The sequence below is a fragment of the Strongylocentrotus purpuratus genome, unplaced genomic scaffold (assembly GCF_000002235.5).
Source record: "Strongylocentrotus purpuratus isolate Spur 01 unplaced genomic scaffold, Spur_5.0 spur5_scaffold_8, whole genome shotgun sequence".
Classification (NCBI taxonomy): Eukaryota; Metazoa; Echinodermata; class Echinoidea; order Camarodonta; family Strongylocentrotidae; genus Strongylocentrotus; species Strongylocentrotus purpuratus.
The window spans coordinates 8183283-8198832 of NW_022145614.1; the positions used below are offsets into that span (position 1 = coordinate 8183283).

At 37.1% G+C, this 15550-nt stretch overlaps 1 protein-coding gene across 1 annotated transcript; it reads left to right on the forward strand.

Annotated features, from left to right (window-relative positions):
- The first annotated feature begins 59 nt into the window (after positions 1-59).
- LOC584629 (centromere protein N) lies at positions 60-13367 on the forward strand. Its single transcript, XM_030975441.1, has 9 exons — positions 60-385; positions 1043-1088; positions 6550-6612; positions 7845-7921; positions 9477-9653; positions 11175-11352; positions 12234-12364; positions 12788-12993; positions 13177-13367. Exons 1-9 carry the CDS (start codon positions 191-193, stop codon positions 13202-13204), a joined length of 1101 nt encoding a protein of 366 aa, XP_030831301.1. The 5' UTR covers positions 60-190; the 3' UTR covers positions 13205-13367.
- The last annotated feature ends 2183 nt before the right edge of the window (positions 13368-15550 follow it).

The following is a 15550-nucleotide window of genomic DNA, read 5'->3' on the forward strand; positions in this document are numbered from 1 at the left end:
TTTGCCGATATATCAGATTTTGTCGAAAGATTGTCATTGATCATTTGATGTCAATAGATTCCCCCTAGACAGTAATGAAATAGCCCATTCCAGCGGTATTTACAAATTTACGAAATAGTGAACGTGAGCATAATTTTCGAAAATAACATTCCTCAAGTTACTTTTAATCTAGTAATAGTATGTGGCAACAATGGTTTCCTCGGACATCAAAGGCATACTAAGAAAGGTCTTGTGTGTCTTGAAACGCGAAGAACTCGGAGAAGTCGTTAAGAAATGGGGGGTCTTCGGCGAGGAAAGCATCCGAGAAGTTACCCATCTGGCCAACTCTGTCGGGCGGACTGTGCCCCGTAAATCCATCACTGAGAAGATCGTACAGGAGTGCGTGGTAGGTGTACAAATAATGTCCAGCTGTGTAAATTGTCAGTTCACCCTACAATCTCTTATTTATAATTTAGCCATTATTACTGCCACTAGTTTAAACCTAGGGTAGGCCTCTAGTATATCGAGTAAATTTACTGCTAGACTAAGAGACAAGGCCTAGATTTGCTTTACTTTTGACATTAGATCTAAGTTAAGTAAAAATGAGAAAGCTGAATCACACTTCAATATTTAGGCGTGTTTGACGTTTGACCCTAACCCTACGTAACGTACGTGACAACGTCACGGACGGATACAGATACAGACATAATTAAGCTAAGTAAGACTAAAAGTTGCAGTCTCAGATATCAACAGTTGTTCTGCTGAGACTATGTCTGGCTCCAAGTCCAATGACCACCTAGAGGAATTCGGAAAGGTTGACAAATGTCAGTTTTATTGAAGAAAGTTAGGGTAATAGTCAAAGAAAAACAACTTAACAATTTTAGATATTACCGTAATACTCTAAAATTGTTAAGTTGTTTTTCTTTGAGTCTTGTATCGTTTTGCTTCATGTAATATTGCTCTCAATTATGTAGTTATGTTACACATTTTAAAGTGTTTTTTTTTTTTTAGCTGCAACTACAAATTGATATTACAGTATGCTTAAATTCCCTGTCTCTTGCAGAAACAAAAGATCAGCAACAAGCAAATTTCAGAGCTTGATCTCTTATGTAAGTATCTGCTTTCACTTTTTGTCTGATACCATGCCAAAGCTGTGAAACATGATTTCTTTTTCTTCTTCTTTGGGTTACGTCCTTCACAATTAAAGATTCTTGCAGACTGATGGAGTGTGTGTGTGTGTGCTTACAAGAGCCATATGCATGGTGCAAGTAAAAAGTTCCCGGACTTAGTTGCGGCCTCCCGTCAGGCATTGACGGAAAGGTATTCACGGATACCTGATCTGTTTAAAATGAATTGTCCAAATTCATGTAATTTTCCTTATCAAGCATAATCAGTACTCGATTGACCACTTCTCTTCATGTTATTCATGTAAGTTGTTTTGCTCACTTAAACAATGGTATAACCACTTGCGCTACATACTGTACATGTATGTACGGGTATGTAGGTTTAATATTTGGGACTATTAGAATACATACTACACTGCTACACAAAAATCTACATCAAAAGGATATCAAAATATGGAAAGTAGAAACATTTACTGGCAGACAATCTTATCACATTGTCTGGAAAGGTCCCTCTTCTGTGATAACCAGCTATTCCATTAAAGATACAATGTCCCTTTTGCAGCCAACCTCAAATTATGTAGAACTTTGCAGGAATTATGAATATGTCATGTATGTCCTGTGAAATTTGAACGTTAGCAATGTCCTAATATTCAAATTATGCAAGGAAACCTGTTTACTTGCTAGACTTCACTGTCAGACACTATTGAGTGACTGACTGTTTTTTTGTGTTTTTTTCTTCTTTGGTAATGACATACATGAAATGAGCTCTAAAGGGCATTTGTCTACATCAATAACCCACTTCTTGTGATGGCCAAAATTAAACTGATTGAATCTTTGCGCAGCATATTACGTACAATCATTCGGTACAATGGTGTGAAAATCAAGACTATTACTTATTGGCTCTATAGCTCCTAAGTCGATTTGACAACTAATACCCGGTAGTTGTTATTTTCCCACTTGAAGACATTTTCAAGCCCCACCTTTTTTAGGGAAGTTCTAAATTAGTATTATCTTTCAAATGCCGTTGGAATTTAACCTTTTCATTTTTTTGGCCTGCGAATGGGACATAGTACCTTTAATTCATGAAATTTAGCATTTTGACTTTGAGGCATGAAATCACATTTATGTCCCTGTAATGTTTTACTTTGTACTGAGAAATAAGGTTAAAGATGCATATTGCATACCGGTAAGAGTGGGCTCTCATAGGGAATTACATAGACACTGTTCAGGTGTTTACCCAATATCAGGTGTTGTCAATCATCAGTGTTATGACCAACAGGCCTGATGTAATGTTTTGGATTTTCCATCCATTTCCCCATTATATAAATAAGTCATTATCTCACTTTTCCCTCATTGGGAGAATCTCTTAGAGACTAGGGGGTGTTTCTTGATAGGCCTACTGGTCTACTGTGTGTAGGCTACACTTATTAATGGTATTTCCACCAAGTCTGGCGTCAGCGAATTATGACCTTCTGCACATGGAAACTGACAACCCCTCTCCTTTAATACCTGGCACTGAGAGAGCATTTAGAATTGCATTCACCTGAAAGTTATCCTAGTACATGTATGTATGTATGTAGTAGTAGTAGTAGTAGTAGTAGTAGTAGTTGTAGTAGTACTGTAGAGGACAGCATTATTTTTAGTGGTGACTTTATTGATGATATAAGGAGAGTACAAGGTTATATCATAAACTTTTACTTTTGATGAGTGGATATATATATATATATATATATATATATATATATATATATATATTATTATGTTCTGTCAATGTTCAAGGTTGATGTTCAGCCAAATAAAGATGACAAATAAAGACGTATTCGTAACTTTAAAACTACATGGTGGTAGCATGGACTTTATTCGATGAAGGCATCGATGGAAACTGCGCGCGGTACATTGGGCAATGCGTATACATAAAATGACAAGTCAAGACATGAATAGTCTTAATTTCAGACGTCATACATAACATTCCTCCCCCTTTTAGTGAATTACATGGGTACATCAAAATGAAATACATGTATCAAACTGGCATGCAGACTAGGGCAGAACTATATAACAATATGGTCTTATTTTCTCAAAAAATGTTTGTATAGAGATGTGACACTGGCAAGATAGGAATGTACTCACACAACTTGATTCTATTAAAAAAATCCTATTCCATGTATAACATAAACTAGCAACATTGCTTGTATGCATGTAAATACAACAACACAAAATGTTCACTGTTATAACAACCTATTTTTACTGATCTAAGTTTTACTTGAAGGTTGTTTGACACCCAAGGAACAACACTTTTCCTCCGTGAAAATAGTCAACATATGCATTATTTGATGCATTACTCTATGCAGTACTTTATGCATTACTTTATGCATGAAAACTTTACATGGCAAGAAAATAAAACAAAATCCTTGTACTTTGATACAAAACTGATTGGATCCAAACTTTATCAACTAACTTATCTCCTGGCATAATAAAGAACAGACCAAAATAAGTGACATTTTCTCCATGAAAATCGTGTAGTATTTTTGATAAAATGTGGAACAATTTACACTGTTACTTTTAAAACATCAACACTTGTGATGAATGCACCAAATTAGCTTTCATCGCTAAAGAAAATAAATGTTTACCTTTTAATCATTGCCTTATAATTATGTAACACATATAAACAACATCTGTTGAACTTTTGCAGACTTATACAATACAAGATTAAAAATGTTTAACCCCATAACAAATAGAGTTTGATCTACAATAGTTTCACTTGGCATAAATATAATTATCTTGCAAAATAGTTCTTTACTGCTTTGCATTGGCTTTTAGTATGTCCAATTTCCTGGCATTGATAGCATTGCTCTTTCTGAAACGGACAGGATTGATGAACATGTCTTGTCGATCCACAACGCCAACACCTTAACTTCTGGTCAGTCCACTGACCTGTGGGCTTTTCCTTCTCAGTAAGCTTGGAATTCCACTTGCTTGAAGACCTTTCTTTCATCTGCGTGGTTCTTAACTGGTGAACCTCTTTGTCTTCACTACCATTGTCACTGGAGTGCAATTGTTCAACATCTCTATTAGCTATCTCCATGGCCATGGCTACTTTCAACGCTTTATCAAATGTAAGCTCTGATTCACTAAGAAGCTTTCTTTGTGTAGCTTTGTCCTTACAACCAACTACAAGGCGATCTCGAAGCATGCTATTCAATTCTTTAAACTTGCATCCTTCACTCAACTGGCGTAAACGAGCAACAAATTGCGGGATTGTTTCACGTGATTCTTGAACACAAGTATAAAACTTATACCTTTGGACTATTTCAGTTGGTTGGGGGGCAAAATGTTCAGACAGGGTATCCTTACATACTTGGTAAGTTTTATCAATTGGTTTGTTGGGCTGCAACAATGCACGTAATGTGGCATAGGATTTACTTCCTAATCCTGATAAGAATATACCCTTCTTCTTTGCATCTGCTGTAATATCATTAGCTATAAACCATGACTCAAGAACCTCAATCCAATCTTCAAATTTATACCCTGAGTCCAACTGAGGGACATTACCAAACATTTGTGCTGCCATGTTTATGTAAGGCGCATTAAACTTGTAATGAACAACTTTATACCATAACAAATACTTGCATAAATATTTGACTTGAAATACCAATACCAAACAACAACAACATTTGGGCTCTTTCCACTTCCACACATGTATCTAACACATACACATTTCTTTGACAAGCAATTTACAACTGAAGAACAAAATTCTTGACTTAGACCTGGACTAGACTGCAAAGACTAGACGTAATTATTGTCTGATTGTTAATAGGTTCTACTGTTATTTACACTGTAAAAACCCGAGACTAATGTCTAACTCTAAACTTGTAGACCTACTTAGATCCACATCTTCACACTTGAATTAAACTTCAACTTGTAATGGTACTAGTCCTGGTCTGGGACTGGTCCTTACACTCAGTTACAAAACAGATTCATCATAACAATCGACAATATTATCAAATGAGTTCTAAATGTTTATTTGCTTGCATCAACATCACCATCACTTCATGATGAGTGGTCTGGCTTTCACTTGGGTGGGTTGCTACTAGTCCGAAACTATGAACTGAGTCAACTGACACTGTCACTGAACTGGATCCTGGTCCTAAATTGAAGGCAATCACGAAGTAACAACTTCCTGTATTTCAATTTTAAGGCTAAAACAAAACACTTCCTCCTCTAGTCTACGCTGCAGTAGATCTAGACACAGGAACCTGGATTCTGAAACAATGTATGCCGGGCGGGGCTGGCTGGGCGGGGCTGGCTGGGCTGGGCTGGCTGGGCTGGGCTGGCTGGCGGGCTGGGCTGGGCTGGCTGGGCTGGGCTGGCTGGCGGGCTGGGCTGGCTGGCTGGCGGGCTGGCTGGCTGGCCATGGGCTGGGCTGAATTGGCTTGCTGGCTGGCTGGGCAGGGCTGGGCTGGCTGGGCTGGGCTGGCTGGCTGGCTTGGCTGGCTGGCTGGGCGGGGCTGGCTGGGCTGGGCTGGGCTGGGCTGGGCTGGCTGGGCTGGCTGGCGGGCTGGGCTGGCTGGGCTGGCTGGCGGGCTGGGCTGGCTGGCTGGCGGGCTGGCTGGCTGACCATGGGCTGGGCCTTGAACTTGGTTGGAGCTTTCATGGGCTTGGCTACTGCCACTGAGTTGCATGGCCTACTGTAGTACTACTGCAGCACTGCCACTGGTTGATCGTTAAGTTGAAAGTTAGGTTGGGGGCATCCATTCACTATTCATCCAACTGCGGCTAATAAAGTTAAACTGATGAGGCAACATCAGCAAAAACAAATACTCGCTCACCTACGATCAACTGCTGGATCTCCTGGCTAAAGAGTTTTTCATCCAAATTAGGCAAACTCAGCTCCATTAGTTCGGTTCATTTGCTGAATACATGCTGATGCACTATTCTCCATAGCTGTACGTGCTGTACGGCAAAGCGTTCATAAAAAACTGCACGTGTACAGGCATAATTCCAAACCATGTCGGATCTCTGCTGGAGAAACTTTTTCAAGTCTACTTTATTTCAGCAAACTGCGGCAAAACCAAACTAATCATCTCGACCTCGTCGCCAATATTATGTTCTGTCAATGTTCAAGGTTGATGTTCAGCCAAATAAAGATGACAAATAAAGACGTATTCGTAACTTTAAAACTACATGGTGGTAGCATGGACTTTATTCGATGAAGGCATCGATGGAAACTGCGCGCGGTACATTGGGCAATGCGTATACATAAAATGACAAGTCAAGACATGAATAGTCTTAATTTCAGACGTCATACATAACATATATATACCTTGTAAGTAATGAAAGGTTGTCTGGGAAACAAGATTATTTTAGCATGCTGATTAACCTGATGTCTACTTTCTAACCATTCAGAAGAAAGTTTACACTGTCAATGTTTTTGTCTAACTCCATGCAGGTAGCATCAGGCATCCAGAGAAGAAGAAATGGTGTGTGTATGAACTCAAGGGACTTAGTGAAGGTAAGTACCTACAACCAATTTTCTCCCATTGGTCACATCCCGCCACAGTATCAGAAAAAAAGAATAACAAACAGGCAGTCAGGCATAAATAACGACAATTTTCTATGATGATGCTTTGTAACGGGTGCAGGGCGCTTGGGAAGAACAGTATCAATAATAATGAGGCTGTCCAGAGTAATAATGACCATACAGTTATGATTATTATGATGTTAAGTGAAGATTAGTTCACAGAGTTGTACAAGTTGAGGGGCATTCTTTGCATGTTTGCAGTAAAGGAGATAAATAATGGCTCTCGACCTCATCATAATTTTCAACCCCAGAAGCATAAATGTCTATTATTATCATTAGTAGTAGTAGTAGTAATAGTTGTAGTAGAAGAAGTAGTAGATGTACTACTACTAGTAGTAGTAGTAGTAGTAGTAGTAGTAGTAATAGTTGTAGTAGAAGAAGTAGTAGATGTAGTAGTAGTAGTAGTAGTAGTAGTAGTAGTAGTAGTAGTAGTAGTGGTAGTAGTAGTAGTAGTAGTAGTAGTGGTAGTAGATGTAGTAGTAGATGTAGTAGTAGTAGTAGTAGTAGTAGTAGTAGTAGTAGTAATAGTTGTAGTAGAAGAAGTAGTAGATGTAGTAGTAGTAGTAGTAGTAGTAGTAGTAGTGGTAGTGGTAGTAGTAGTAGTAGTAGTAGTAGTGTTATTGTTGTTTTTATTATTATTATTAATACTACTACTACTACTCCTACTATTACTATTAATTATCATTATTAATGCTGTTACTTGCCAATTGAATATGAATTAATGTAAGTGATGATTGATTTGATTTGTAACTACTGGTATACATTATACAATGCTATTGCATACATGCCAACTGTTCAGATTAAAGAGGAACATTTCTCTTTTTGGGAGAAGATAATTATCATTTTAATGCAGGTGTTCCTCTTCCTGTACAAATTTGTCTGTAGTATATTGAATAGGAGAGTTAGGATTGTTCCTCTTTTTTTTTAAATAGCATAATTTGTACAGATTTCTGATTTTCAAATGTTGGCATGTATGCTATTGCCGTTAGAAGTAAACCCTACCTGCATGTATTGAGGATGTTTGATTAATATCTCAAATTCTCAAACAAATTAACAAAGATGTTTGCGTCGTTTTATTTATGCTGTACATTCTGCATTGTTTATAGTTAGTTTTTTGCATTTTGTTTCCTTGTTGACTTTCATCCATTCCTGTTATTTTGCAGATCATAGCAAGAAGGCTTTTGACCCTCAAGTGTATTTTGACAAATTTACAAAGCACATTTCTGTCTACTTTAAGCATGTAAGTAAACGATGAAGAAAAACTGTGAAAGCCCCTCTAAAGTTTTGTGAGCCCCAAACATTTGATGGGAAAATTTCACTGAAATTGTATCATAATGTGAAAGGGGATGTCATTTAAAGACATATTTCTTCAAGGATTTCCAAAACAAATGTGTTTGAAGTCAAATATTGATGAAAGAATATAACATTTAGGTTTTCTGTGTATAACAAGAAACCCAAATTATGTATTCTTTTATCAATATTTGTCTTCAAACATATTTTTTGGAGGGAGATCTTTGCAGAAGTGTGTCTTAAATGTCATCCTTTTTCACATTATGATACAATTTAAGTTAAATTTTGCAATCAAATTTTTGTCGAATTTGTTGGGGCTCCCAACACTTGAGAGAGGCTTTAGAGCAGGCCTTCTCAACTAGTTTATTAGAAGCGCCAAAATAAACATTTATTGAGGTTGAAGTGCCAACCCTGTATGTTTGGTGACTGTGTTGCGAGGGAGCGTAGCGACCGAGCCGATACCGGGTGGGGTCCAGGGGCGACGCCCCCGGAACCTAGTGGATTTTAGGGCTTTTTTAAGGCCCAGATGTGGCATTTTAACACCTTTTTGTTCCATAAAACATCAATCATAATTTCATATTGATGTGAAATAATTAGTACAATTCCTGGCTAAAATCTACACTGGAAGTTAATTTACATGTAGTTATTTTGGTGCAATAAACACGGAAAATGTCAAAATGAAGTGAAAATCAAACAAACAAAATGGCTTGCTTACATTTTGGGCTCAACTTCGACTGCGACTTTTTGATTTTGCTGAGTTTTTTTATTTTAAAATATAATTTTTTGATTTTTTTTCTTTCTTAAATTTTATTTTTAAATTTTTATTTATTTTTTATTATTTTTTTGGAACAGCCGCGCGCCACTCTGACTAACCGCAAGCGCCACGAGTGGCGCGCGCGCCGCCAGTTGAGAAGGCCTGCTTTAGAGGTTGTTTTTGAAATTCAGAAAATGAAAATGTGAAAACAGTTTGTCACAAATCAGGAGAGCATAAGAGTATTGTAAAATGTGACATTAATCATCTTTTTTTTATACACAATCTCTGTCTCTCTCTCTTTCTCTAACTTTTTCTCTCTCTCTTTCTCCCTCCCTCTCTCTCTCTCTCTTTCTCCCTCCCTCTCTCTCTGTATGTGAGATTCAATCTGTTTTCATGTGTGAACCAATGATATCGCATTCTAGGACACTTTACCCTGGAAAATCTCCCCTGGCCAATTAGCAGCTGGATAATTACCTCCTGTAAAATTGACCCCCCCCCCCCCCCCCAACAAGGATCTTATAAATCTTTAAGGTTTCTCAATAAGCGTTCTGTGACACATCCAAATTTAATTACATGTGTGACAGTTTTAGTGTCTACAAGTTCAGAAACTCCCTCACTTGTACTGGCTGAACTTAGATCCTAGTTTTCCGATCACCAACGAACGCCGTTTTGGTGATTGCAAATTAAGGTATCTTTATTTTTAAAGAAATAAACTAATTCATGTATGCTTAAATCTACTATCTCACACCAGGATCTATGCATGGACAAGCGTGGGGAGGCCATTTGGCTTCGCATCGGAATCTACGATAGCGGAAAAGATAGTGCATACTTTTTCAGCAGCAACACCATTTATGTGGTCTACTATCCTCACTCCCGTCATCTTATTGTGTCCGTCAGGAAGAAGGGACTCATGCAGTTTGTGATGCAGGTAACTTTGGCTGAAAGGTTGCAGAATTTTTTGTCAAATAATTGCTGGCCTCTGCAGGTGATATAAGGATGCCACCATGGACTTGGGAATTGTGTCCTGGGCCCTGTTTTATAAAACTTGATATCAATAACAAGTTGCAAGCTACTGTTATAAGCTACTGAATCATGGCATCTGATTGGCTGAGAACAAATTTGTCATTGAAAATTTAGAATTTGTTATAGATAACAAGTTTTATGAAACAGGCCCCTGGTGTTTACATCTGTAGAACAGGCATTTAATGTAGTTGTATGTACTTATCAAGGTGTAATGAATGGGTAAATATTGATATATTTATAGAAAATCATTGCATGATTGAGAGCCCTATAGGGCCTTTAAAAAAGAGATGTTGTATTGCCCTTTGCGACCCACCCAAAAATCTTGAAATGTAGGGTCAGCTTTTTTGATTTATTATTATCTTTTTTTACTGTTTTTTAGAAGCAAAAAAGTATTACCGTACTATAGCATTAGAAGCTGAGAAATATCAGCCCACAGAGAAAATTAAAAAAGAAAAAGAAAAGTAAAACAAACAAAAAAGATTTCCGACAGACCAAACCATGTTTTGGCACCTAAATGGCAATACAACATCTGTTTTTTTTGGCCTAATGGCAGCTGTGCTAAAGCCAATGTACAAGTACCGGTAACAATAATATGTCTTTAAAACACCATTTGCTGATGGGCATGTATCCATTCAGAGGGATGCTCCAAAGGCCTTCAAACTATTTTCATGGCTTATATTACACCTTAGCTGCTAAGCATTCAAGCATTGGTTGAATCAATTTCTTCCTACCAGGTACACCTCAGTGCAGAATGGCAGAGTAAGATTAATAACGGGACATTTGTATCTTAGCTGGGATTTGAACTGGTACACGCACTAGAGCTTCACTCTCCTAAATAAGACTTGGAAGTGTAGTTATCATTATATGGAGTATCAAATGCAGATCACAATTACATATAGACGCTGCTTTGATTTGGGGAATATTAGCAATTTATTGCAAATTTATAAATAAATAGTTTATTGGAAATAACTTTCTGCTTGCACAAGCTTATATCTTATTTACCTTGTGAAAAAGTTGCATTAGCAGGCTTCTTCAGACAATATTAAACAAGCTAATAATTAACGATGGTCGACTTTATATCTAGCTGTAGATGTAATGGTGTTCTAATAGATGGACCAGAAAATTGTAAGAGAGTCTTTGGAGACAAAATGTATTTGACTGCCATTTCCTTAAAGCTTCAATTGGTCAAGTAGTTCAGAAAAATCAATGAAAATTATTTTCATCCAAGATTTCTCCTAATCATACTGTATTCATTCTAACATCCTCGAAGATTTAATTGAAATTGAAATTGAAATTGAAATTTATTTCCATCATCATGACAATATGTACAAAGATAAAATATGCAATTTCATAACATGTAACAATATCAAAATAACATATAAATTTAGGCAGCTTATGTTACACGATCGTCTCCCTGATCTTGCAGGCTTTGATTTTATCACTTGGCTGCACCAGTTGTAAAGAAACCAAGCTGACCGGATACCATCTAGATTCCCTGGCTGACCTCACTCTCAACCCTGCCTCTCAGGGATGGTTCTCAAAGTTTAGACACAACCAAGTCGATACCAACCCTTTGGTCAAGACACAGACAAGGAAGAGAAGAGGTAAGACTGGTAATTCTGTTCAAATTTGATTCATGTTCACATTTCCTATTGACTCATGGTAAATTTAAAAATCTTTTCTCTTTTCTCTTGTTTGTTTTCAAGTTGCAAGATGCTTTGATATTTCATCCATAATTTTTGGTGAATTTTTGTGTAAATATTGAAAAGGAATGTAGATCATCATGGCTATAGACTACCCTACGCTAGGACCCTTTCAACCCAATGGTTCCACCACAATCTCGCTGCTTCATTTAGAGATTGCGTGTTGCATCCAGACAACCCTTGTAGTTTTTACATGTGAATAGTATACGTCCCATCGGAGTGTTTGACAAAGACTAAGATCGGGTTTAAGTTGGACTAAACTATGGCAGGCCGTTCATGCCACTGTTTTCTCTCACCATTTACTTGCATTGGTCTCTCAAGGGATGTGCAAATTGTGGTCACAAATCTACAGAATTTACATTTTTTGATAGTTCATTATTGAAGGAAAAATATTATCTAAAGATCATAATGGTGAGAGCAACCAGTGTCATGAATGGCCTGCCATAGTTAAGTCCAACTTAAAGTCGATCTTATACTTTGTGAAACACTCCCCAGGCAAGTCTTTTGTGCATTGGTTCAAGTGCAAAATTCAGATAGGTATACAGTATGTCAGAACATCGGAGTATTTAAACAATGACCATCCCTTTCCAAGAATTTACTTCAGCAATGTACTTCCGCAAAGCAGATTTTATATTACAAGACGATATGTAGCAAGTAAAGGCTTGAAAAAAGGTAATGGGCCGTTGAGTGGTTAAAATCAGTGATCTACTCGCTTTACTACTGTTGCAGCAAGCCACGACACCTCCACTAGTAAAGCAATTATCTTATCTTTATACTTTCAGGAGATTCTCTTGATTTGGAAGACAAATCCCTCATCTCAGAGAATGTGGAGGATGAAGAAAAGTGCCAGAAAGACCTGGACAGCTCGTTTGGAACAAACAAGCAGCCCAAATTGGAAAGGATTGTCTATGAGGTAGGTACCATAGTGTACTATATTGATTATAGGTTAAAAAGAGCTTTGCCGACATAATTATCAGGAGAATTTCTTCATTCGTTTCTTTATTAATCTTTGAATATATGAATAAAGATGATAATTATAATAGTGAAAATGGTAGTAATAATAATGATGATGATGATGATAATGATAATGATAATAATAATGATAATAATAATGATAATAATAAAAATAATGGTAATAATATGTCTTGTTTACTCAGGGTAGTCTCATCAGGATTAATACTTAATCCCTGTATGCTTGAGCACTATATGGCATTTCGGCTTATCCAGAATGATTAGAATCTGCACACCTTCGCACTATTCGAGAAATCAATAGTAGTGTGTTCTTTTTGTAGTTACTAGCAAGATGGTTGCATCGATTGTTTCCTTTTTCTCGTAGATGGAGAACAAATTCAGAGGTACTCGTGCTGCTCCGAGGATGGCAACCCGTCAGGAGCCGTTCCGCTGCGTCGTCAAGTTTGAAGGACCCAATGTCCTGGAAGGCCTCAGACAGCTCCATCCATCAGGGATCAGTTCTACCGCCCTACCATACCTCTTTGAACAGGTCCTTTCCACGGGCAAGAACCACTTCCGCATCTACGATAAGTCTTCCAGAGACCGGACAGGGTCGTGAGTACTAGCGACTCTAGACGTACGTGGAGCAGTTTTACTCTCATATTGTTTGTCCTAGATTTTTAAAGACACACCATATAGATATGAGCAGATGAATGACATTACAATAGATAACAGTGAAACTTGCTTTAAGATCCACTTCCACACCTACGATAAGTCTTCCAGAGACCGAACAGGGTCGTGAGTACTAGCCAGGGCCTCTAGACGTGGAGCGGTTTTACTCTCATATTGTTTGTCCTAGATTTTTAAAGACACACCATATAGATATGAGCAGATTAATGACATTACAATAGATAACAGTGAAACTTGCTTTGAGACCCACTTCCGCACCTACATGTACGATAAGTCTTCCAGAGACTGAACAGGGTCGCGAGTACTAGCCAGGGCCTCTAGACGTGGAGCGGTTTTACTCTCATATTGTTTGTCCTAGATTTTTAAAGACACACCATAGATATGAGTAGATTAATGACATTACAATAGATAACAGTGAAACTTGCTTTAGCAATCACCCGTTTACAAAGCCTGTAATGTTAAGTACTCTTGAATAGTGTTTAGCATTTTTAAACCTGTACTCCTGTACATAGAATCAGAGACCATTTTGTCATATTATTTTGTTTATTTTGTGAGTATATAGTTCCCACCTCCAACGACTTAGAGGAATCATTTTAACACTCCTCTGCAAACCTTCAAGAGAATCTTCAGCTTCCTTTTGATCCATGAGGTATTAAACCCTGATTTTTAGCCTACCAGGGAGGTGTTTCACAAAGATCCTAAGTCGAACTTAACTCTAAGTTGGACTTAAAAATTATGGAGAGCCATTTGAAGCCTTAAAATAAAATATATTAAAAAACGAAAAATTAAGTATTTTAGACTTTTTATAAATTCCACATCAAGAACATGAAATCTCCTTGATAAATAAAAATATAAATGATTTGAATAAACATTTTATGCCTTTTAAAATAACTTTTACAAAATATTTGCATAGATGCTAACGGCTTTCCATAAATGTTAAGTCCAACTGATAGATAAGTTCAACTTAGGATCTTTGTGAAACACCCCCCAGTACATGTAACAGAAATTGTCATTATTGACTAGTCAAGGGAGATGGTAGTCGATTTTCATATGCAGTAGGTCATATATGTATTTTGTGGACACTGCCAGACTTGGTGGAAATGCCATTAATGGGTGTAAATATCTCACACACAACAAACCTGTGGTCCCATCAAGAAATACTTGGTCTCTTGGAGAGTCTTCGGGCGAGTGAAATGTGAGATAATGACTTTTCTGTCTAGAGTGATTGGTGGAAAAATGCAGAGCATTACATAAGGCCTGTTGGGATCAAGTTATGATCAAACATTGATAATTTTCGGTTTCTTTTTTTCTGAGACGCACTGTATAGCTAAGATGATGAGCATTGTTTAATTAATGCAAAGTCATATTGAATTTGTGTACCGTACTCCACATAAGATGATGTCATCAAGTCGAAAGCAAGTTTTTAGGTTGACAACTTCTGATTTTTCAAAGTTTTAGATTTCAAGTTTTCAGAGAGCTGATACTCCTTTGACAGACACTAAAATAGCATATAATTGATATTATTGTAATCTATGGCTTATAAGCTTCCCATGGATATTTTTGTGATATTTTTCAGTTTGGATGTGGTCTTTAATGACACTATTGGTGAGCCATACCATGTCTAGCTTTATTGTCTTCTAAAAAAAGACAAAAAAGTTGAAATTATTCTTCTCTGAAAAATTAATTCTAATGCCAAAAGAATGGGAATATCTGAACACAGTGAAAGGTTACATGTTGTTTTGTTAGTTCAAACCATATCATGAGTGCAATTTCTGAACAATCCACAAATAAAGATAGACCCTTCTCGTTAAAGCCCATCTGCACATGTTTGGCCCGGAGGGATTAGACCTCCCTGCATGGTCACTGACAGGTGGCTATCTCATCAAATCAGCTCTCAATTAACATAAGAAAAAGGGGACCATGGGGGATCAACGGGTACCGCTTAGGCATTGTTGGCTGTATAGAGGATGCAAGTAGTCACAGGTAGTGCAGTCCTGCTTTAAATACATACATTTATATGTACTGCGTTTTGTTTACCAGGTATTTTTTAGTTTCTATGAATTTTGAATGAAATATAGGTTGTTAGGACTCGAGGGATGTTTATCAGTACGGTATACTTTTTTTTTTATCTATTATTACTCATTTCACTACATGTATACTATTTTAATTAAAGTAATCCTTGGCAGAAGATTTGAAATGTTTATATATGTAAATATTATGTTTGTTTTATAAAAGACTTTGTAAATAAAACCAAACAAGTGACTATTATAAGTGTTTGTTCAATTGTTGTAGTTCATTGAATAATTATATCGTTATACCCTTATTTTTAACTATATAGTGGACATTAGTTTAGCATGTATGACATTTGTTTCATGAAAAGGCAAACTTGTACATGAACTTGTACATGAACTTGTACATGTGCAGATGTACAGATTATACCCACCATCGAGAATTCAAG